The 25,543-nt window shown below is 45.7% G+C and overlaps 1 protein-coding gene across 2 annotated transcripts in view; it reads left to right on the top strand.

Annotated features, from left to right (window-relative positions):
* dlec1 (DLEC1 cilia and flagella associated protein) overlaps positions 1-25,543 on the top strand; it is a 162,290-nt gene that overhangs the window by 109,914 nt on the left and 26,833 nt on the right. For both annotated transcript variants that reach the window (XM_067968317.1, XM_067968308.1), the window contains exons 26-33: positions 1,164-1,343; positions 8,089-8,165; positions 10,245-10,396; positions 11,757-11,872; positions 15,109-15,179; positions 18,456-18,676; positions 21,382-21,519; positions 23,927-24,049. In XM_067968317.1, coding sequence (XP_067824418.1) covers positions 1,164-1,343; positions 8,089-8,165; positions 10,245-10,396; positions 11,757-11,872; positions 15,109-15,179; positions 18,456-18,676; positions 21,382-21,519; positions 23,927-24,049 — 1,078 coding nt within the window. The remainder of the gene's footprint in view (positions 1-1,163; positions 1,344-8,088; positions 8,166-10,244; positions 10,397-11,756; positions 11,873-15,108; positions 15,180-18,455; positions 18,677-21,381; positions 21,520-23,926; positions 24,050-25,543) is intronic.

The raw sequence follows: 25,543 nt of genomic DNA, 5'->3' as shown, positions 1-25,543 counted from the left end.
GAAACCCCATATCCCCGGGGAGACTTTGGGGAGTGGATCTGGGGCTCAGCAGAACTTGAACCTGCCCACTGCTGATGACCCTGACCCTGACAGAATACGGAGTCAGCATGAGCATGTGCCTGAGCCGGGGTGGGGAGGTGGGGGGGTCGGGAGAGGAAGGGGGGAGTCTCGCTGCAGCACATTGCCTCAGTATCATTGGGCCCCCAGGGCTCCAAGAACCAATGTTCAAAATTTCTTAAATGAGCAGTGGGCTTCTTCTGCCAATTTCAGCTCTGCGATCGATTTCTGGAAGCAGCGTTTTGAATTTTTGAATTTTCTCTCATCCCACAGAGCTAATTTTTAAAAATTTGTTCTTCCAATTTGAGCAGTGCTGGAAACGTTGCATTTATTGCACATCCCTAGTTTCCCCGAGCGCATTGAATCGACCACATAGTGTAGGACCGGTGTCACATGAAGGCCAGACTGGTTAAGAGCGTGGACATTAATGAACCATTTAGATTTTTACAAAACAGTAGCTTTGACGAATATTTTTGTCTGCCCCTACAATTTATCAGATTTATTGAATTTTGGGGCGTGTGCATTTAATTACCTTTGAAAAATTATTGTGAATTAAAAAAAAGTTGGGTTGGAGTCGCACTGAGGTCACCAGCTCTGGTTGGATGTGTTCCTGGAGGCTTTATCACATGACCTCCCGTCACCAACCGCCCCGCCCCCCCAACACTCCCATCATTTGTCGCCCGACACGTCCATTGTCACGACGATCCACCTTCCCCCGCCAATTGGAAAGCGAACAGACCCTTCGTTACCCAATTAGATGATTCTTGACTGTCAGTCGAACAGCCTTTTTCTTCCCATCTCCAATATTTTTATAACTAACAAAGAAAAGTGGTCAAAGAAAATAAAATTGAACACAATTTGTTTCAGTGCCCCTATGATTTTCCTCCTGGGTTGTTTGCAGCAGTGTCCTGGAGATTAACCTTTAATTCCTGGAAACTCCAGGATAATCCTGGAGAGTTGGCAACCTTAGGTCCCACTGCTTGCTATTAAAAACAAATAGATTCAAGGGTTTATTAAAGTAACGACAAAGAAATTCCATACAAATGTGCTAGCGCACATAATACTGCAGAGTGTGATCTTAACCCCACTGTGTCTTCTTCATACAGTGACACGCTGCTTCTGGACTTCAGTGACATGCTGGTGCACAGCACAGTGAAGAGACAGCTGCTGATCACCAACACCACCGCCATTCCAGCCCCATTCAACCTGGAAGTGGAGTACTTCAGCAGTTGCCCTCCAGCGCCCCCTCCAGTCAGCAGGCTGACCGTCAGTCAGTCAGGCAGTCAGTAAGTAGCACAGTCACAGCACCAGGGTCTAAGGTGCTCTTATTTCCCACGCTGCTCACCCAAAATTAGACAAAGCTAATTGAAGTTACATAGAATTACACAGAAATCACAACACAGAAACAGGCCGTTTGGCCCAGCCAGTCTGTGTTGCTGTTTATCCATCACGCGTGTTGTAGTATTGACATGGTCTTGGCTTCAATCACTAACTCAGGTAGTGCACTCCAGTCTCACAAACCCTCTGTGTACAGAAAGTTTCTCCTGCGGTCTGTCCTAAATCTCTTACACTTAATCTTCTATCTTATATAATCTTACATTCCTCTCCGAGACAGAATCATAGAATGATTACAGCACAGAAGGAGGCCATACGGCCCATCGAGCCCGTGCCGGCTCTTTGTAAGAGCAATCCAGTTAGTCCCATTCCCCCACTCTTTCCCCGTAGCCCTGCAAATTTTTTCCCTTCAAGTATTTATCCAGTTCCTTTTTGAAAGCCACGATCTCTGCGCTCCTCCAATTCTGGCCTTTTGCGCATCCCCGATTTTCATCGTTCCACCATTGGCGGCTGTGCCTTCAGCTGTCTGGGCCCTAAACTCTGGAATTCCCTCCCTAAACCTCTCCACCTTTCTACCTCTCTCTCTTTAAGATGCTCCTTAAAACCTACCTCTTTGACTAAGCTTTTGGTCACCTGTCCTAATATCTCTTTATGTGGCTCGGTGTCAAATTTTGTTTGACAATCGCTCCTGTGAAGCGTCTTGGGGCATTTCACTACGTTAAAGGGGGCTATATAAATGAAAGTTGTTGTTATGTCCCCTTGTTCTGGACCCTCCAATCACTGGAAACTGTCTGATTCCATTTACCCTGTCCCATCCCTTCACAATTAACACCTCTATCAAATCACCCGTAATCTCCTCTGCTCTAATGAAAGAAAGCTCACAGTTTTTTAATTTCTCAACATGATGAAGGGAATTTAGTCTGGCCAAGTTTTGCATGATGGCGAACAGTTAAATAGCATCAAGTCAGACAGAGCATTTTCAGTGAAAGGATTGTGGAATAAGTCACCATTGAAGACCACCGAGGTGACAGCGTACGTGAAATGAAGAGCCAACTACGTGCATTTCTGGAGAGAGAGCGATTGATAGATACGGTGAGAACGTGGGTGGGTAGGGCTGTCCTATTAAAAAAAAGGACATGTTTGTTGGGCCAACTGGTTTTTTGCTGTTCCTAAACCTTTTTATCCTCTCACCCTATACTCAGTTGTATCTGAGGGCTCTGCTTGATGGCTCAGCGAATGCAACAAGTGAGTAGCTGATCCATAAACACCAGGAAGCTCCCAGGTCTCTGCTGATCTCAGTTGGGCTGGTGGTAGAGGTGCTACAATTGGCATAAGTTAACACAGGATCCACGCTACTGCTTGCTGTCCGATAACTCCTGCTGGAAACCCACCTCCGTAGAACTGGGAATGGGGGCAGGATCAGGCCAGTATTCATGTGATTCACTACCACGATCGAATGCCTTGCTGACACTCGCTGTGAGGGCTCACACATGAATACTGGCCGCTTGGCCAAGATACGGGAGGGCTCCTAGCATCCGTGGATCTGTACCCCAGCGTGAATCAGCAGGGGAGGAAAGTTAGTGGAGAAAAGGCAAAACTAAAACTGATTTGCTATTTTCTACAACTGATTTTACTATTTTTAGTTTGCTCTAGAACTGTTATGCAGGATCGATAGCAACCATTCATGAGCTTTCCAAGTTCACCTCGATCTTAAGACCTCCCTTCTGCTTCCTTGACCCCATTCTTGCTAAACTCCTGAACACCAAACTTCCCTTGCTGGCTCCCATACTAGCTGATATTGTAAATAATTCCCTTTCCTCAGGGATTGCCCCTCACCCCATTTTCAAAACCACTGTCACCAATCTTTTCCTCAAAAAGACCTCATCCTCAACCCCTCTGTCCTTGCAAACTACTGAACCATCTCCTTTTTTGGTTTTGCAAGAACATGGCAGATGCAGTATAACGTGGATAAATGTGAGGTTATCCACTTTGGTTGTAAAAACAGAAAGGCAGATTATTATCTGAATGGTGATAGATTGGGAAAAGGGGAGGTGCAACGAGACCTGGGTGTCCTTGTACACCAGTCGCTGAAAGCGAGCATTCAGGTGCAGCAAGCAATTAGGAAGGCGAATGGTATGTTGGCCTTCATTGCAAGAGGATTTGAGTACAGAAGCAGGGATGTCTTACTGCAGTTATACAGGGCCTTGGTGAGACCACATCTGGAGTATTGTGTGCAGTTTTGGTCTCCTTATCTGAGGAATGATGTTCTTGCCACGGAGGGAGTGCAACAAAAGTTTACCAGACTGATTCCTGGGATGGCAGGACTGACGTATGAGGAGAGATTGGGTCGACTAGGCCTATATTCACTAGAGTTTAGAAGAATGAAACATATAAAATTCTAACAGGACTAGACAGACTAGATGCAGGGAGGATGTTCCCGATGGCTGGGGAGTCCAGAACCAGGGGTCACAGTCTCAGGATACGGGGTATGCCATTTAGAACTGAGATGAGGAGAAATTTCTTCACTCACAGGGTGATGAACCTGTGGAATTCTCTACCACAGAAGGCAGTGGAGGCCAAGTCATTAGATGTATTCAAGAAGGAGATAGATATATTTCTTAATGCTAAAGGGATCAAGGGATATGGGGAAAAAGCGGGAACAGGGTACTGAGTTAGACGATCAGCGATGATCATTTTGAATGGTGGAGCAGGCCCAAAGGGCCGAATGGCCTACTCTTGCTCCTATTTTCTATGTTTCCTCTCCTACGTCTTGAACGTGTTGTCACCTCCCAGATCCGTGTCCATCTCTTCTGCAATTCCCCGTTTAAATCTCTCCAATTAGCTCTCCCACAGCACTAGAAGTGATCCTAATCAAAGTCATGAGCGACATTCTCTCTGACTGTGGCCATGACATATTATTCCTCCTTATTCTTCTTGGCCTCCATGCAGCCTTGAACACAGGTGACCAGACCAATCACCTCCAATGCCTCTCCTTCATTGTCCAGATCGGACATGGGGTGGTGGGGGGGGGTGGCTGCCCTTGCTTGGTTCCTGTCTTACCTGTCCAATTGTAGCTAGAGTATTTCTTGCAATGGCTTCTTTTCCCTCCCTTGCAACATCAGCTCTGGAATGCCCCGAAGATCTATCCTTGCCCCCCACCTCTTCCTCATCTACATGCTGTCCCTTTATGTCATCATCCGCAGATATGGGGTCAGCTTCTGCCCAGTTCCTGCTTGACCCCTCCACTGCCTCTATGTTGTCATACTGCTTGTTGTAAACAATTTTACAACACCAAGTTATAGTCCAGCAATTTTATTTTAAATTCACAAGCTTTCGGAGGCTTCCTCCTTCCTCAGGTGAACGAGGAAGGAGGAAGCCTCCGAAAGCTTGTGAATTTAAAATAAAATTGCTGGACTATAACTTGGTGTTGTAAAATTGTTTACAATTGTCAACCCCAGTCCATCACCGGCATCTCCACATCACGTCATACTGCTTGTTCAACATCTAGTCTTGGATGAGCTGCAATTTCTTCCAGCTATACATTGGGCAGACCTAAGCCATCGTCTTCAGCCCCCGCCACAAACTCCATATCCTTACCACTGGTTCCATCCCCCTCCCTAGCCACTGTCTCAGACTGCACTTTGCAACTGCAGCATTGTATTCGACTCTGAGCTGAGCTTCCGACCCCATATCCCCTCCATCTCAAAGACCACCTACTTCCACCTCTGCAACATCGTCAACTTTCACCTCCACCTCAGCCCAACTGCTGCTGAAACCCTGATCTATGCCTTTGTCAACACCTCCCTCTTTGGCCAAGGTTTTGGCCACCCTTTCTAATCTCTCCTTTTTTGGCCTGGTGTCTATCGTAATTCCCTCATGCCTCTGTGAAGCATTTTGGGACATTTTTCGATATTAAATACACTGTATAAATGCATGTTGTGTTGGTGATGGCATTTCAGATTGAAACTTGCAGCCCACCACTGCCTCAGTTCTCCAACACATTACAGCAGCACTGCCTCAGACTTTTCCCTCCCAGTTTTTCCTCTTTGTCTCCTATCCTGAAGTCATTGGATTTTCGCTTGGATACAGTTCTACAGGCACCTCAACCAGATGACCGACATTCATGTACGAGCCTAGATCTGGGTGCCATGTGTTTGACATGCAAGGTAACTCATCTGGTTTCCAATGTGATGCATGCGGCCATATGTGTGGGTCCAGGATTGGGCTCTTCAACCATCAGAGCACCCACAACAACTGAGAATCATCCGTTGACTCGACGGGCGACTCCATCATGTGCCTAGAATATGAATATTGATGTAACAAGCGAGCCTGATCCCATCCTCACCCGACATCCACAAGTGGGCAGGAGCGGGAGCCCCGGGGAATTTTTCCCTTCCCAACTCAGGGCACTAAGTCCTAATTGCCGCACTCCGAGCAGTGTCTTGGTTGGAATCAGCTAACTTAACCCAGCCTAGAATCAAACCTGGCACCTTCCTGCTCTCTGTGCCTCATCTACTCACTGGATAAACTCAGTGAGCCATTGGGGAAGCTCTTAATTGCCCCATAGTTCGAAGAAAATCTTTAACTTGTAAGTAATTTTTCATTTCTTTTTATTTGTTCATGGGATGTGGGCGTCGCTGGCAAGGCCAGCATTTATTGCCCATCCCTAATTGCCCTTGAGAAGGTGGTGGTGAGCCGCCTTCTTAAACCGCTGCAGTCCGTGTGGTGAAGGTTCTCCCACAGTGCTGTTAGGTAGGGAATTCCAGGATTTTGACCGAGCGACGATGAAGGAACGGCGATATATTTCCAAATCGGGATGGTGTGTGACTTGGAGGGGAACGTGCAGGTGGTGTTGTTCCCCTGTGCCTGCTGCCCTCGTCTTTCTAGGTGGTAGAGGTCGCGGGTTTGGGAGGTGCTGTTGAAGAAGCCTTGGCGAGTTGCTGCAGTGCATCCTGTGGATGGTACACACTGCAGCCACAGTGCGGCGGTGGTGGAGGGAGTGAATGTTTAAGGTGGTGGATGGGGTGCCACTCAAGCGGGCTGCTTTGTCCTGGATGGTGTCGAGCTTCTTGAGTGTTGTTGGAGCTGCACTCATCCAGGCAAGTGGAGAGTATTCCATCACACTCCTGACTTGTGCCTTGTAGATGGTGGAAAGGCTTTGGGGAGTCAGGAGGTGAGTCACTCGCCGAGAATACCCAGCCTCCGACCTGCTCTTGTAGCCACAGTATTTATGTGGCTGGTCCAGTTAAGTTTCTGGTCAATGGTGACCCCCAGGATCTTGATGGTGGGGGATTCGGCGATGAATGCTATTGAATGTCAGGGGAGGTGGTTAGACTCTCTCTTGTTGGAGATGGTCATTGCCTGGCACTTGTCTGGCGCGGATGTTACTTGCCACTTATCAGCCCAAGCCTGGATGTTGTCCAGGTCTTGCTGCATGCGGACACGGACTGCTTCATTATCTGAGGGGTTGCAAATGGAACTGAACACTGTGCAATCATCAGTGAACAGCCTCATTTCTGACCTCATGGAGGGAAGGTCATTGATGAAGCAGCTGAAGATGCTTGGGCCTAGGATACTGCCCTGAGGAACTCCTGCAGCAATGTCCTGGGGCTGAGATGATTGGCCTCCAACAACCACCACCATCTTCCTTTGTGCTAGGTATGACTCCAGCCACTGGAGAGTTTTCCCCCGATTCCCATTGACTTCAATTTTACTCGGGCTCCTTGGAGCCACACTCGGTCAAATGCTGCCTTGATGTCAAGGGCAGTCACTCTCACCTCACCTCTGGAATTCAGCTCTTTTGTCCATGTTTGGACCAAGGCTGTAATGAGGTCTAGACCCGAGTGGTCCTGACGGAACCCAAAGTGAGCATCAGTGAGCAGGTTATTGGTGAGTAAGTGCCGCTTGATAGCACTGTCGACGACACCTTCCATCACTTTGCTGATGATTGAGAGTAGACTATATTGATGGAATATAGGAGGTAATTCTTTGAGGCTTCATTCCAGATGTGGAGAAACGCTAGTGACAAGCACTGTAGAGGAGATGGAGCCACAACATCAAAGTCCAGTGATTACAATCCATGCCTGCTGCTAGTTAGCTGCCGTGCTGAGAACAGATCCTCGCAAAATAACCTCCCTAAGGTCTTCTCCATTTGAATAGTAGTATTTCCCTGATACCCAATAATATTCCCTTGATACCTAAAAATATTCCTGATACCCAATAATATTCCCAATACCCAATATTATTCACAACACCAAATGATATTCTCCTGCTACCAAATAATATTTGCCTGTTACCAAATATTTTTTCGAATAATATTCTCATGATATCCAATAATTCCCTGATCCCCAATAATATTCCTTGTTACTCAATAGTATTCTCCAATATCCATTAATATTACCATTTACCAATAATATTCCCCAGTACACAATAAAAATCCTCTGATATTCAGTAATTTATTGCTCAATAATATTCCCTTGATACCCAAAAATGTTTTCTTGGTACCCAATAATATTCCCATGTTACCCAATTATATTTCTTTGCTACCCAATAATATTCTCCTGCGACCCAATAATATTCTTAACACCCAATAGTACTCCCATTTACCTATAATATTCCCATGACACCCAACAATTATGTATTCTGTATCTTATGCTGGAAGGATAACTCTGTATTCTGTGTGTGCTCATATTAAAGCTTTAGAACAGCTCTCCTGAAGAGAACAGTGAGCCTTACAGAAGGTCCAAGCAAGTCACAGAACCAACTACAGCGTGGTAAGAACACATACATTATATCTTCGCTGCAAATGTGACAATTAAACAGTATTGGGAGCTTCCTAGTATCTCAGGATAAAGCCTGTGCCTCAGGCTCTGAGGTATACTACAGTCTGTAAATAGAATACTTTATAGAATAAATACTTTATATAGCAATTTGCTTTATCAGAATGAAATTCTTTTGAAGTGCAGTGACTGTTATGCAGGCAAATTTGACAGCCATTCTGGGACTAATTGATAGCTCTTTCAGAGAGCTGGCACAGGCATGATGGGCTGAATGGCCTCCTTCTGTGCTGTATGATTCTATGATTCTGCACAAACAGCAGTGACTTACTTTGCTTTTGGTGGTGTTGGTTGAGGGAGGAAATTGGCCAGGGCATTGGGAAAACTTACTGTTCTTCAAATAATGCCATGGAATCTTTAACATCCACCTGAACTGGCGGACGGGACCTCAGTTTGATGTCTCCTGTGAAGCACACACTTCAACAATGCAGTATTCCCCCAGTACTGTACTGAAGTGTCGACCCAATTTCTATGCTCAAGTCCTTCGCGTGGGGCTTAAGTCCTCAACCTTCTTACCCAGAGGCAAGAGCAGTACCAGCTGAGCCAAGCTGAAGCAATGACTAGTATGTACCTTTGTTAGTGCTCCATATGCTCTGATTCTCTCAGATGCAACATGTCATTACCACACAAAGTATATACCACACTAGATTATTTGGTCATTATCACGTTGCTGTTTGTGGGATCTTGCTGTGCGCAAATTGGCTGTCACGTTTCCTACATTGCAACAGTGACTACACTTCAAAAGTACTTAATTGGCTGTAAAGCACTTTGGGATGGCCTGAGGTCGTGAAAGGTGCCTTATAAATGCAAGTCCTTTTTTATGTGTCTCTGATCCTTAGACAGCTCAAGTCAGAGCTAAGATACAACACTGCTCCCTCTCTTTCTCTTGCTGCTCAGGGAGAGAAAGCAAAGCAATTCTATTGGAAGTCAGAACTATTCAACTATCCATACAGCAAGTGAAAAGATTTTGTTAAAGCTTTTGCATCAAGGGCCATATATTCCTCTCCGCGTTAACTTTTATGAAAACACAGATATGAGGGGCAAGACCGGTGGGTAGACGATTTGCCGTCTTGTACTGAGTGGAGCACTCTGCCCTAAAAACTCATGGAGAAAAGTTGTTTGCTTAAAGCCTTATTAAAGGCCAATCATGAGAGCTTAGTTAGGCAGGGAGAAGGATTAAAATAAAAGTGAGTATTGAGTACCCAGTCAGACTTGCCGTTAGTCGGCTTATCGAATGGGAAGATTTCTAAGTGTCACAGCAGCTTTTGTGCAGCATAACAGTTCTACAGAAGTAGAAAAAGTTGGGAAAGTACAAACTCGTCTGCATTTGTCTTCTCTGGCCACGTACACACTGCAGTACATACACAGGTTACAGACCCTAGAAGTAAAATCACCACTGACATTTCTCCTGTCCAGTACAATGATAATGCTCTTCTGCAGCAGTGAACTCACAACACACCAGACAACAGGTGTGAATCCACGTTCTACCGTGTGGGACAATCTCTCCTCAACTTCCTGAATACTTTTGTCAATTTTAATTTACAATTGACCAAAGAAAGAACTTACATTTATATAGTGCCTCAGGACATCGCAAAATACTTCACGGCCAGTGAAGTACTTTTGAAGCGTAGTCACTGTTGTAATGTAGGGAAACGTGGCAGCCTAGTTGCACACAGCAAGGCCCCACAAACAGCAATGAGATAAATGACCAATTCATTGTTTTTGGTTGAGGGATAAATATTGGCCAGGACACCAGGGAGAACTCCCCTGCTCTTCTTCGAATAGTGCCATGGGATCTTTGACATCCACCTGAGAGGGCAGACGGGGCCTCGGTTTAATGTCTCATCCGAAAGTCGGCACCTCTGACAGTGCAGCACTCCCTCAGTACTGCACTGGGAGTGTCAGCCTAGAATTTATGCTCAAGTCTCTGGACTGGATCTCAGCCATGGAAACATTTGCTGCACACTACTTCCAGGGCTTTTAACATTTCTTCCTCCTCCTCTCCCCTCCTCACAGAATTTGCGGACGTACTGCTCTGCCATGGGAAGGGCGCAGCGTTTGTTGTCCAGCCACCAACAGGAATCCTGGGGCCATTCCAGCAGCTAGTGATTGAAATCACGGCCTTTGCCAACATGTGGGGAGACTACCATGATTTCCTCATTTGCGGAGTTTGTGCCTCTTTCTTCATTGTCCTTTACATAGAATTTACATAGAATTACATCGAATTTACATAAATTATGTAGAATTGCATAGAATTGCCTAGAATTTACATAGAATTACATAGAATTTACATTGAATCACATAAAATTACATAGAATTTACATAGAATTGCATAGAATTTGTATAGAATTTACATTGAATTACATAGAATTTACAGCGCAGAAACAGGCCATTCGGCCTAACTGGTCAATGCCAGTGTTTATGCTCCATACATATGTGCCTCCTCCCTCCCTACTTCATCTACCCCTATGAGCATATCCTTCTGTTCCTTTCTCCCTCATTTGTTTATCTAGCTTCCCCCTTGAATGCATCTATGCTATTCACCTCAACTACTCCTTGTTGTAGCGAGTTCCACATCCTAACCACTCTCTGGGTAAAGAAGTTTCTCCTGAATTCCCTATTTATTAGTAACTATCTTATACTCATGTCCTCTAGTTTTGGTCTCCCCCACAAGCGGAAACATTTTCTCTGCGTCTACCCTATCAAACCCTTTCATGATTTTAAAGACGTCGATCAGGTCTTCTCTTTTTCTAGAGAAAAGAGCGCCAGCCTATTCAATCTTTCCTGAAAGGAAGTGTCATTTGTCAGTCATGTTGTTTAAGGGACTGGAAGTGTTGTGTGTGACGGCATAAAGTGGAGGTGCTTTACAGCTCCATGTACTGAGTATACCCTTAATGTCGCTCACAGCCTCTAGTGTACGGGAGGGTAACCATTCGGAGGAAGTCACCCCTAACAAGGGTTATCGCCCAATTATGAAAGGGGGAACTGTTCAAGAGTTTATCGTCTTCTTCCCTTCCCAGTTTATCTCTCCTCTCTTGAAGGCACTGATCCGTGCCGAGGTGCCGGTCTGCCAGCACTGGCTGCCATCCAGTACCTCGCCTAAGCAGCGAGTGTCCAGAGGCTATTTGACTGTGAGGGGAATTGCAGCCAAACCTGAAAATGTTCACTCGCCCGCGCACTTCCCAGCATCAATTAGGAGCAAATTACCCTGGGCTTCCCTAGCCCGGGGTGCTGAGGCCAATTCTAGCATCACCTATCGCCAGTTGGCTCAGGTTAGTTAACGCAGACCAGCAATCAAACCTAAGACCTTCTTGATCTGTGCGGATCAGCTCTACACTGGGCAGTGTGTAGGGAAAACCTGTCCACAGGGTTTAAGTATTATTTATATTATTAATTAATGTTTCAATTGTTGTTTTCCTCCGTGGATATCCTGGAGACTATGGAGGTGCACTGTGAACTTGCTGTATATTCTGTATTTGTATCCAACATGAGTATGTAATATGCCACTGATATCCATTGTTCTGTTAGGTCGGAGAGCTCGAGCCTGCCTATGTCCCCATGCAGATATCTGTTAAAGGTGTTCCACTCCACTTCAAGGTTATAGGGCCCCAGAAGGACAACCAGATGCAAGGCCCTGTAGTCAGGTACAAGGATTCCTGAGTGTGTTACGTTTTATTTTGTTTCTTTCCTGCTTCTAGTTGGTTGGTCAGAAGGCTTTATTCAGTGTTCTGGCACTGCCATTATTTTGGTACATCCATGATATTGGGACAATGGGTTTTCCATGGAGATTCCCCATTACTTATGTTTTTTGGAGGAGGAAGAATGGGAGCAATGGGGGGCTGACAGACAGGTAGAGACAAACTATGCCCATTTGCCAGTACTCCGCCCCTACATTTACAGGCAGAGGCCCACCTATCTGGAAATGACTGGGCAGAAATGGCGACCCAAGCTCTGGATTAGCAGATAGGCAGAGGCAGAGCAGTGCCATCTGCTGCAGCTATCATTCACATAGGTCTGGTACCGCCAGTGGTATTAATGATCATCTGCTCAGATACTCTTTGTCCAGCTCCTTCTATGCATACTGCATTATGCTTTTTGTGGGGAGTATGCCCAGGAGAGGTACCAGCACTACCAGCTCATTCTACACCACCACCTGCCAATAAAGAGGTTGGAGTGTTGCACTGCTCTATTATTGAACCTCTGTATTTATTGTAGCCACTAGGCTTCCCTCTCCTGCCTCAGTCTAATTATTCCCCCATACCCCTTCCCCCACCAAGGGAAGGTCGTGCCTGACAAACTTGATTGAATTTTTTGAGGAGGTAACAAGGAGGATCGATGAGGGTAGTGCATTTGATGTAGTCTACATGGATTTTAGCAAGGCTTTTGACAAGGTCCCACATGGCAGACTGGTCAAAAAAGTAAAAGCGCATGGGATCCAAGGGAAAGTGGCAAGTTGGATCCAAAATTGGCTCAGTGGCAGGAAGCAAAGGGTAATGGTCAACGGGTGTTTTTGTGACTGGAAGGCTGTTTCCAATGGGGTTCCGTAGGGCTCAGTACTAGGTCCCTTGCTTTTTGTGTATCAATGATTTAGTCTTAAATGTAGGGGGCATGATTAGGAAGTTTGCAGATGATACAAAAATTGGCTGTGTGGTTGATAGTGAGGAAGAAAGGTGTAGACTGCAGGAAGATATCAGTGGACTGGTCAGATGGGCAGAAAGGTGGCAAATGGAATTAAATCCGGAGAAGTGTGAGGTAATGCATTTGGGGAGGGTAAACAAGGTAAGGGAATACACAATAAATGGGAGGATACTGAGAAGTGTAGAGGAACAGAGGGATCTTGGAGTGCATGTCCACAGATCCCTGAAGGTAGCAGGACAGATAGATAAGGTGGTTAAAAAGGCACATGGGATGTTTTCCTTTATTAGCCAAGACACAGAGTATAAGAGCAAGGAGGTTATGCTAGAACTCTATAAAACATTAGTTAGACCACAGCTTGAGTATTGCATACAGTTCTGATCACCACATTACAGGAAAGATGTGATTGCACTAGAGAGGGTACAGAGGAGATTTACGAGGATGTTGCCAGGACTGGAGAATTTTAGCTATGAGGAAAGATTGGATAGGCTGGGGTTGTTTTTTTTGGAACAGAGGAGGCTGAGGGGAGATTTAATTGAGGTGTATAAAATTATGAGGGATCTAGATCGAGTGGATAGGAAGGACCTATTTCCTTTAGCAGAGTGGTCAATAACTAGGGGCATGGATTTAAAGTAATTGGTAGAAGGATTAGAGGGGAGTTGAGGAGAAATGTTTTCACCCAGAGGGTGGTGGGGGTCTGGAACTCACTGCCTGAAAGGGTGGTAGAGGCAGAAGCCCTCAACTCATTTAAAAAGTACTTGGTTGTGCACTTGAAGTGTCGTGACCTACAGGGCGACGGACCAAGTGCTGGAAAGTAGGATTAGGCTGGATGCTCTTTTTCAGCCAGCGCAGACACGATGGGCTGAATGGCCTCCTTCAAGGGGGCAGAAGTTATGCTGCAGCTATACAAAACCCTGGTTAGACTGCACCTGGAGTACTGTGAGCAGTTCTGGGCACCGCACCTTCAGAAGGACATATTGGCCTTGGAGGGAGTGCAGCTTAGGTTTACTGGAATGATACCCGGACTTCAAGGGTTAAGTTACGAGGAGAGATTACACAAATTGGGGTTGTATTCTCTCGAGTTTAGAAGGTTAAGGGGTGATCTGATCGAAGTTTATAAGATATTAAGGGGAACAGATAGGGTGGATAGAGAGAAACTATTTCCACTGGTTGGGGATTTTAGGAGTAGGAGGCACAGTCTAAAAATTAGAGCCAGACCTTTCAGGAGCGATATTAGAAAACATTTCTACACACAAAGGGTGGTAGAAGTTTGGAACTCTCTTCCGCGAATGGCAATTGATACTAGCTCAATTGCTAAATTTAAATGTGAGATAGATAGCTTTTTGGCAACCAAAGCTATTAAGGGATATGGGCCAAAGGCAGGTATATGGAGTTAGATCACAGATCAGCCATGATCTTATCAAATGGCGGAGCAGACACGAGGGGCTGAATGGCCTACTCCTGTTCCTATGTTCCTTCTGTGCCATACATTTCCACGATTCTATGATCCTCTAACCCCATGGAATCTCAGGGTCTGGGGGGGCGGTGATCGTTTGAGGGCATCAATCCTCACCTGACATTCACAAACACACTTTCCAGCCAGGCTTACTGAGTGGCAATCAAGAGCAGGAACCCTGGCCGAGATTTTCCTTCCCAAGCTCAATTAATACCAATTGTAGATCACCCAAGTGCAGCCCCAACTGAGATCAGCTAACTCAGCACAGGCCAGGGATCCAGCCTGAGACCTTCTGACCTGTGTAGCCAAATGCAGATAGAAACAGACTGTTTCCAGTAGTTCAGCGGTCAAGAACGAGGGGCCATAGATACAAGATTAATTGTAAGAGATTTAGAACAGAGGGCGGGAGAAACTTCTTTATACAGAGAGTTGTGAGGAGGTGGAATTCACTTCCAGGGTTAGTGGTGAGGCAGAAACTATGACAGCAATTAAGATTAGATTGTATAGGGGGATGAAGGGACATGGTAATATTGTGGGTAAATGTGATCAGAACTATTTGCTTGGATGGAGGGTATACACTGACATGGACTGGTTGGGCCGAATGGCCTGATTGCATGTTGTAGTTTCTATATATTTCTATGTGAATATTTAGCTCACAGTACACCAGGGTTTTGGATAGTAAAATAAGGAAGAGTTGACCATCTTCCTCATGGCATAGTTTTATTACCACATATCTGATAGCTAATATATGGTCATGAGAAGTGCTTGACAGAACACTTTGTTTTCCAGATTTGGTACCCACATCTCTGGTGGTGACACGGTCTCCCGTTCCCTACGGCTCATCAATACAGGTCCCTATGGTAGGTCTTGTAATATGTCATTTTCTTTCTCCACAGGGTCAGCTCCATGACCTTGTTGAACATCAATGGAAGCGTCAGCAAATTTGGGAATTTGATATTTATTATAGCTCCCCTGCTGGCTTAGTGGTGAGGCCAGGTGTTTGGATCAGTTGGTGCAGAGATGGCTGAGATAATAAGGGCAGGCGTAGGTGGCTCAGTTGGTGCGGAGATGGCTGAGTTAATAAGGGCAGGTGTAAGTGGCTCAGTTGGTGTGGAGATGCATAAGTTAATAAGGGCAGGTGTAGGTGGCTCAGTTGGTGTGGAGATGCCTGAGTTAATAAGGCCTGGTGTAGGTGGCTCAGTTGGTGCAGAGATGGCTGAGTTAATAAGGGCAGGTGTTGATGGCTGAATTAATGAAGCTGGCGTGTAGATGGGTTAGTTACAGGTTTACATGTAAATTACAGAATGGAAACAGGCTGTTCAGCCAACCAGCTCCATGGTGATGTTTATCCCGCATATGAGCAGTGGTCCTCATCCAATATGTATGTCCTGTTCTCATATCCCTTTATTCCTCTTTCCCATTATTCTAAAAGCTTGATATAACGGCCTTAGCCACTTGAGATGCTGCTTTTAATGTTTTGTGAGCTTGGACCCCCAAACCCCCTCTGCTCTTCATATGAGGCATATGACATGCATAGACAGCTGGGATCAAGTGGATCCCTTGAAGAGTATAGAGATTGCCGGAGTACAGTTAAGAGAGAAATCAGGAGGGCAAAAAGGGGACGTGAGATTGCTTTGGCAGACAAGGCAAAGGAGAATCCAAAGAGCTTCTACAAGTACATAAAGGGCAAAAGAGTAACTAGAGAGAGAGTAGGGCCTCTTAAGGATCAACAAGGTCATCTATGTGCGGAACCACAAGAGATGGGTGAGATCCTGAATGAATATTTCACATCGGTATTTACGGTTGAGAAAGGCATGGATGTTAGGGAACTTGGGGAAATAAATAGTGATGTCTTGAGGAGTGTACATATTACAGAGAGGGAGGCGCTGGAAGTCTTAACGCGCATCAAGGTAGATAAATCTCCGGGACCTGATGAAATGTATCCCAGGACGTTATGGGAGGTTAGGGAGGAAATTGCGGGTCCCCTAGCAGAGATATTTGAATCATCGACAGCTACAGGTGAGGTGCCTGAAGATTGGAGGGTAGCAAATGTTGTGCCTTTGTTTAAGAAGGGCGGCAGGGAAAAGCCTGGGAACTACAGACCGGTGAGCCTGACATCTGTAGTGGGTAAGTTGTTAGAGGGTATTCTGAGAGACAGGATCTACAGGCATTTGGAGAGGCAGGGACTAATTAGGAACAGTCAGCATGGTTTTGTGAGAGGAAAATCATGTCTCACGAATTTGATTGAGTTTTTTGAAGGGGTAACGAAGAAGATAGATGAGGGCTGTGCAGTAGACGTGGTCTACATGGACTTTAGCAAAGCCTTTGACAAGGTACCGCATGGTAGGTTGTTACGTAAGGTTAAATCTCACGGGATCCAAGGTGAGGTAGCCAATTGGATACAAAATTGGCTTGACGACAGAAGACAGAGGGTGGTTGTAGAGGGTTGTTTTTCAGACTGGAGGCCTGTGACCAGCGGTGTGCCTCAGGGATCGGTGCTGGGTCCGCTGTTATTTGTTATTTATATTAATGATTTGGATGAGAATTTAGGAGGAATGGTTAGTAAGTTTGCAGATGACACCAAGATTGGTGGCATTGTGGACAGTGAAGAAGGTTATCTAGGATTGCAACGGGATCTTGATAAATTGGGCCAGTGGGCCGATGAATGGCAGATGGAGTTTAATTTAGATAAATGTGAGGTGATGCATTTTGGTAGATCGAATCAGACCAGGACCTACTCTGTTAATGGTAGGGCGTTGGGGAGAGTTATAGAACAAAGAGATCTAGGAGTACAGGTTCATAGCTCCTTGAAAGTGGAGTCACAGGTGGATAGGGTGGTGAAGAAGACATTCGGCATGCTTGGTTTCATTGGTCAGAACATTGAATGCAGGAGTTGGGATGTCTTGTTGAAGTTGTACAAGACATTAGTAAGGCCACACTTGGAATACTGTGTACAGTTCTGGTCACCCTATTATAGAAAGGATATTATTAAACTAGAAAGAGTGCAGAAAAGATTTACTAGGATGCTACTGGGACTTGATGGTTTGACTTATAGGGAGAGGTTAGATAGACTGGGACTTTTTTCCCTGGAAACTAGGAGGTTTAGGGGTGATCTTATAGAAGTCTATAAAATAATGAGGGGCATAGATAAGGTAGATCGTCAAAATCTTTTCCCAAAGGTAGGGGAGTCTATAACGAGGGGACATAGATTTAAGGTGAGAGGGGAGAGATACAAAAGGGTCCAGAGGGGCAATTTTTTCACTCAAAGGGTGGTGAGTGTCTGGAACGAGCTGCCAGAGGCAGTAGTAGAGGCGGGTACAATTTTGTCTTTTGAAAAGCATTTGGACAGTTACATGGGTAAGATGGGTATAGAGGGATATGGGCCAAGTGCAGGAAATTGGGACAGCTTAGTGGTAAAAACTGGGCGACATGGACATGTTGGGCCGAAGGGCCTGTTTCCATGTTGTAAACTTCTATGATTCTATGATTCTTTCCCCTATTCAAAGTATAATTATCACGTTTTTAAACCAAGACGTACCACCCCGACATTTATTGACATTGAATTCCATCTGGCACTTTTTTGCTCATTCCATCATCTTATCAATATCCCCTGGCAGCATCCTCAGTCTTCAGAATTATTTACTCTGCCTCTTATTTTAATATCGTCTCCAAATTTGGACACCACTCCCTTTAGCCCCACACCCAAATCATTGATGTACACGGTGAACAAAAGTGATCCCAGAACAGAACCCCGTGGGTCACTGCCTTGGGATACACAGCCCATCAAGCGGGTGGGGCCAATCAAGCAGGTGGGGCCATACTTTTCTCCTTGCCCTCTTGGTGACTGAGAGGTGAAGTGGGTCCTCTGCTCAGATGCTTGCTGTAGTCGCTCTGCTCAGAGGGACGGAAGACGTAACCCTTCTGTGTCATCGTCTGTCCTCCCCAGCTCAGGTCAACATGTGGGTGATCGAGGGCACAAGCCCACACCTGACCACCCGCACAGTGCAGCGGCCTGGAGCTGCACCGAGCCATTTTGGCGTCCGACTATGTCAACTTTATTCAATAAAAAAATCAGGTATTTGCGACAAATTGACCTGAAGTCGCTTTACGTTAAAGATGCTTTTTTAAAATCCTAGATATCCGACTAGACTGGGAGACGTACAACCAAGAGAAGACCGACTTGCAGCTGGTGGACCTGGTCGTCTCTTACGGGCAGCAGTTCCCACTGAAGGATGAAAGTGGTAACGAGATTATCGGAACCAGCGTCCCGCCCAGCGAGAGTGATCACGGGATAGACTGGGATGCAATTCCTAACAGTCTTGCGAGCAGCTCTTTGGCCCTCCAGACAACAGAATGTGTAAGAACGATGATTATTCACAACGAGGACTGCTAGCCTGCATTAATTACCTTGGGTTCAACCATTGGATCAGTGGGATGAGTTGGAGTGGGTGGTTTGATGCTTTTATGTTGGTTTAAGAGGGTGTTGGTACCACTTGCTCACAGCGTTTGGTTCTCATCCCAGCTGGCAGCAACCCTGGCGTAAACTTACCGGATTCACTAAGGCCAACCATGCAGGAACACCTAATTTTTTTTAAAATCTGTTTTTCCTGGCATTCAGCCATTCGTAAATCCAATGTAATCAGTACAGGGTACGGTAGCATAGTGGTTATGTTACTGGACTAGTAATTCAGAGGCCTGGACTAAAATCCAGAGTTATGAGTTCAAATCCCACCATGGCAGCTGGTGAATTTAAATTCAATTAATTAATTAATTAAATAAAAATCTGGAATTAAAAATACTAGTATCAGCAATGGCGGCCATGAAACTACTGGATTGTCGTAAAAACCCATCTGGTTCACTAATGTCCTGTAGGGAAGGAAACTCTGCCGTCCTTACCCGGTCTGGCCTATATGTGACTCCAGACCCACAGCAATGTGGTTGATTCTTAATTGCCCTCTGAAATGGCCCAGCAAGCCACTTAGTTGTAAAAATCTCACTATGAAAAGTCATAATAAGAATAATACCGGACAGACCACCCGGACACGACAACGGCAAACCAAGCCCAGTCGACCCTGCAAGGTCCTCCTTACTAACATCTGGGGACTTGTGCCAAAATTGGGAGAGCTGTCCCACAGACTAGTCAAGCAACAGCCTGACATATCCATACTCTCAGGAGTCATACCTTACAGCCAACGTCCCAGACTCTTCCATCACCATCCCTGGGTATGTTCTGTCCCACCGGCAGGACAGACCCACCAGAGGTGGCGGTACAGTGATATACAGTCAGGAGGGAGTGGCCCTGGGAGTCCTCAACATTGACTCTGGACCCCATGAGATCTCATGGCATCAGGTCAAACATGGGCAAGGAAACCTCCTACTGTCCGTCCTCCTCCATGTTGAGAAGCACTGAGGGTAGCAAGGGCACAAAACGTACTCTGGGTGGGGGACTTCAATGTCCATCACCAAGAATGGCTCGGTAGCACCACTACTGACCGAGCTGGCCGCGTCCTGAAGGACGCAGCTGCCAGACTGGGCCTGCGGCAGGTGGTGAGCGAACCAACACGAAGGAAAAACTTACTTGACCTCGTCCTCACCAATCTACCTGTCACAAATGCATCTGTCCATGACCATATTGGTAGGAGTGACCACCGCACAGTCCTCGTGGAGATGAAGTCCCGTCTTCACACTGAGGACACCATCCAACGTGTTGTGTGGCACTACCACCGTGCTAAATGGGATAGATTCAGAACAGATCTAGCAGCTCTAAAACAGGGCATCCATGAGTCGCTGTGGGCCATCAGCAGCAGAATTGTATTCCAGCACAATCTGTAACCTCATGGCCTGGCATATTCCTCACTCTCCCATTACCATCAAGCCTGGTTCAATGAGGAGTGCAGAAGAGCATGCCAGCAGCAGCACCAGGCATACCTAAAAATGAGGTGCCAACCTGGTGAAGCTACAACTCAGGACGACATGCATGCTAAACAGCGGAAGCAACATGCTATAGACAGAGCTAAGCAATTCCACAACCAACGGATCAGATCAAAGCTCTGCAGTCCTGCCACATCCAGTCGTGAATGGTGGTGGACAATAAAACAATTAACTGGAGGAGGAGGCTCTGTAAACATCCCCATCCTCAATGATGGCGGAGTGCAAAAGACAAGGCTGAAGCGTTTGCAACCATCTTCAGCCAGAAGTGTCGAGTGGATGATGCATCTCGGCCTCCTCCCAATATCCCCACCATCACAGAAGCCAGTCTTCAGCCAATTCGATTCACTCCATGTGATATCGGTTAATCCTGGGGATGAGGGGGTGGACATATGAGGAGAGGTTGAGTAGATTGGGACTCTACTCATTGGAGTTCAGAAGAATGAGAGGCGATCTTATTGAAACATATAAGATTGTGAAGGGGCTTGATCGGGTGGATACGGTAAGGATGGGTGAAACTCGAACTAGGGGGCATAATCTTAGAATAAGGGGCTGCTCTTTCAAAACTGAGATGAGGAGAAACTTCTTCACTCAGAGGGTAGTAGGTCTGTGGAATTTGCTGCCCCAGGAAGCTACATCATTAAATCAATTTAAAACAGAAATAGACAATTTCCTAGAAGTAAAGGGAATTAGGGGTTACGGGTAGCAGGCAGGAAATTGGACATGAATTTAAATTTGAGGTTAGGATCAGGTCAGCCATGATCTTATTGAATGGCGGAGCAGGCTCGAGGGGCCGATTGGCCTACTCCTGCTCCTATTTCTTATGTTCTTAAATGTAGCATGGTTTAGTTTCAGTCCTGGGTTTATCTCGGGTTTGGCCTAATGACCCTTTCCTGTTCCTAAATGGGGTTTAATTGTTGGGTTACAGTAGAAGGGATTTTACTTTGAAACTAAGCCCATTTGTACTTATCTATACCTGACCTGGGAATGCTTGATTCTGACACTGGGTGCAAAAATATGCCAAAAGTGTTACATTGCATGACTTCTCACAGCAATTCACAAAAATAAAAGAACGCTTTGGTATTCAGAAAATAAAACAATGGTTTCCTTTTTTTAAATTGTTATAATCTTTAGGACCTGGAAGAGGAAGAAGAGGAGCCAGAGGAGGAAGAAGAAGAGGAGTTGTTAACGAACGTTCTAATTCCTGTGACACTACGGATTCATGAGGGAATTGCGGCAGACTATCCGTACTATGTGACCCCGAGACAGACGGTAGGTGCTATTGGGGCAAGTGGAGTTTGTAAGTAAGTAATTGTCAGTGGAACCCGTCGAAGACAGCAACGGAGTGCACTGGAGGGGGGCAAAACCGGTGTCGACTCCCCTCCCCCTCCCCTCAGAATTCCCTACATCAATCATGGAGACAAATGATACCGGAAGTGAGAATGCAGGTGTTCTAGAGGAGGAAAGGGAACAATTGTTACAGATTACTCTAGAAAAGGAATCGGCTCTGAAAATCAGTTAATAGAACTCCATGAGTCACCGGCCCTGACGGCACGCACCCTAGGCTGTCGAAAGAAGTCAGAGGGGAGATAGCAGAGGGCTGTGGCCACAATTTGTCATCGTTCCTTAAATATGCCAATTGTTCTTTTGGACTGGAAAGTGACCGATGTAATGTTCTCCTTATTCAAGAAGGGAGAGAAGGATAAACTGGGTAACGATAAGCCAGTTGGTCTAGTATCAGCCCGATTTTAACCTAACTCACCCGGCGGGAACGGAGCAGGCGGCCGTTTTACACCCCGCCCGTGGACGGTGATGTCTGGCAGGGTGTAAACTGGTCATCCGACCCGAACCCACCCCACTCTGTTAAAACCAGGGCTTTTGAATCCATAATTTGAGATAAAATTTGTGACCATTTAGAAATGCTCAAGTCAGTCAGTGACAGCCAGTGCAGAATTGTTAAAGGAAAGTCATTTTTGACAAATTTAACAGAGTTCTTTGAAGCGGTGACTAATGGTGTAGACAGAGGGAGTGCAGCAGGTGTAGTGTATATGGGATTTTCAGAGGGCAATTCAGTAAGGCACCTCTCCAGAGGTTTGTTACAAAATTCAGACATCTGGTACAAGAGGAAATGCAGCTACACGGATAAAAAGTTGGTTGACAGACAGGACACAAAGAGTTAGGTTGCAGAAGGGTTGGAAGTGGTGTACCCAGAGTCAGTGCTGGGTACACTTTTGTTCTCGATATATACATATGATTTGGACTTTATTATAGGGAGCACATTTTGAAATTGATTTTTGTAACGACACAAAAGTAGGAGGTTTGACAAACAGTGAGAGGGACTGTAAAAGACTTCCGGAAGATGTAGAGAGGTTAGCAGAACGGGCAAACAGCTGGCAGATGAAATTTTATGTGCATAAGCGTAAGCTAGTACATTTTGGTAGGAGAAACAAGGAATGGGAACATACACTAAATGGAAAGATACTGAAGGGTGTGGATGTACAGAGAGACCCAGGGGTTCAGATACATAATTTGAAGGTGCAAGTGCAGATAGATAAAGCCATAAAAAAGTCCAACAGTATTTTGGGTTTTTAAAATCGATGCATAAAGTATAAGAGTAAAGAAGTAATGATAAATTTGTACAAAACATTGTTAAGGCTGTAGTACTGTGTGCAGTTTTGGACATCCCATTATAGAAAAGACATTAAAGTCATAGAGCGTATACAGCATAGATTCAACGGGATTATGCCATGGATGGGAAACTATAGTTACGAGGAGAGACTTGAGATAGTAGGACCCCAGAAATGTGCGGCCGACATCCTAACATAAATTCCACAAAGTGCTTACCGATGACCATTGCTTCTGATCGGCCAGAGTGTGTGGGGACAAGAAAATGCTGAATGCTCCATTGAATACATTGCATCCCACACCTTAAGTCTCTCCCGCGTTAACATGAACGGATCATGCCAACAGTTGGGACATGGTGTTAGCCGTGGCTCAGTCGGTAGCACTCTTGCCTCTGAGTCAGAAGGTTGTGGGTTCAAGTCTAACTCCAGAGACTTGAGCATGAAATCTAGGCTGACGCTCCAGTGCAATACTGAGGGAGTGCTGCACTGTCAGAGGTGCTGTCTTGAGATGTAAAACCAAGGTCCGGTCTGCCCTCTCAGGTGGCTGTAAAAGATTCCACGGCACTAATTTGAAGAAGAGCAGAGGAGTTCTCCCCAGTGTCCTGGCCAATATCTATCCCTCAACCAACATCACTAAAAACAGATCATCTGGTCATTATCACATTGCTGCTTGTGGGACCTTGCTGTGTGCAAATTGGCTGCTGCATTTCCTACATTACAACAGTGATTACATTTCAATAGCACTTCATTGGCTGTAAGTTGGCTTTTGGACATCCTGAGGTTGTGAAAGGTGCTATATAAATGCAAGTCTTTCTTTTCTTTTACCAATGCTCTCTTCAACTTCGAGTCAGCTGCTAGAACCACCTGAACACCCCAGTGACCACTGGCCCCAGACACTTCCCTACCTCCCTTCCTACGGAGAAGTATCTGCCTTTCACTCAGTGCATATCAGCTCCCTAAAACACCCATGTATCAGTACTGTTGTTGATCCAGTGTGTCGTCTGTGTCTTTTACTGTTTCACTAATTGTTTTTTTTTATTCTCTTGGATTCCCAGGTGGTCCCCACTGGCTGCTTTGTCACCATCAACGTCTCCTTCACCCCTCTCACACTGACTGGAGTGGCAACAAAAGTAGAGTGTGAGGGCTTTGCCTTCGGATTTCTCAGTCTAGATGATCAGGTGATGTACCATCTCCTTTAAAATAGCGGAAAAAGTTGATATGCTAATAATCGCAGAGAATAACGGAGCCCTGAAGTTCCTCTGTGCGAATATCAGCTTCCCCATGTTTAACGTGAAATTCCTTTCTTCACCATCTTAACAAATTTTTGTCCGTTTAACATAAGTGGCTTAACACTTCCAAAATAATTAATGGCGAGTTGAGCATTTGTAGGGTTATATCCTGCCAGCGTAATTCCAAGGCCTGTGTCTGCTCTTAATAAGACTACAATCCCAAAACTATATACGTTGGAACTCCACAGCAGGTCTGTCGACACCTGACAAAACAAGAGAACTTTCGGGAATAGTGTGTTTCCAGCCCAACCAGGAAGGAAACGGTGCTGGATCTAGTTCTGCACAATGAAGTGGGGCAGGTGGAGCATGTTTCAGTGGGGGAGCATTTGGGGAACAGTGATCATAATATCATTAGGTTTAGAATAGTTATGGAAAAGGACAAGGAACAATCAAATGTGAACTGGAGGAGGGCAAATTTCAGTGAGTTAAAAAGGGATCTTGCCCAGGTGGATTGGAATCAAAAATTGGTAGGCAAAACAGTAAAAACATAGAAACATAGAAAATAGGAGCAAGAGTAGGCCATTCAGCCCTTCGGGCCTGCTCCGCCATTCAAAATGATCATGGCTGATCGTCTAACTCAGTACCCTGTTCCTGCTTTTTCCCCCATATCCCTTGATCCCTTTAGCATTAAGAAATATATCTATCTCCTTCTTGAATACATCTAATGACTTGGCCTCCACTGCCTTCTGTGGTAGAGAATTCCACAGGTTCACCACCTTCTGAGTGAAGAAATTTCTCCTCATCTCGGTTCTAAATGGCATACCCCGTATCCTGAAACTGTGACCCCTGGTTCTTTTTTTTTTGTTCGATCATGGGATGTGGGCGTCGCTGGCGAGGCCGGCATTTATTGCCCATCCCTAATTGCCCTTGAGAAGGTGGTGGTGAGCCGCCTTCTTGAACCGCTGCAGTCCGTGTGGTGACGGTTCTCCCACTGTGCTGTTAGGAAGGGAGTTCCAGGATTTTGACCCAGCGACGATGAAGGAACGGCGATATATTTCCAAGTCGGAATGGTGTGTGACTTGGAGGGGAACGTGCAGGTTCGGGACTCCACAGCCATCGGGAACATCCCCCCTGCATCTAGTCTGTCTAGTCCTGTTAGAATTTTATATGTTTCGATGAGATCACCTCTCATTCTTCTAAACTCTAGTGAATACAGGCCTAGTCGACCCAATCTCTCCTTATACATCAGTCCTGCCATCCCAGAAATCAGTCTGGTAAACCTTTGTTGCGCTCCCTCCATGGCAAGGACATCCTTCCTCAGATAAGGAGACCAAAACTGCACACAATAGTCCAGATGTGGTCTCACCAAGGCCCTGTATAACTGCAGTAAGACATCCCTGTTCCTGTACTCAAATCCTCTTGCAACATACCATTCGCCTTCCC

Source organism: Heptranchias perlo, chromosome 2 (assembly GCF_035084215.1).
Source record: "Heptranchias perlo isolate sHepPer1 chromosome 2, sHepPer1.hap1, whole genome shotgun sequence".
Lineage (NCBI taxonomy): Eukaryota > Metazoa > Chordata > Chondrichthyes > Hexanchiformes > Hexanchidae > Heptranchias > Heptranchias perlo.
This window is presented reverse-complemented; position numbering and strand designations above follow the sequence as displayed.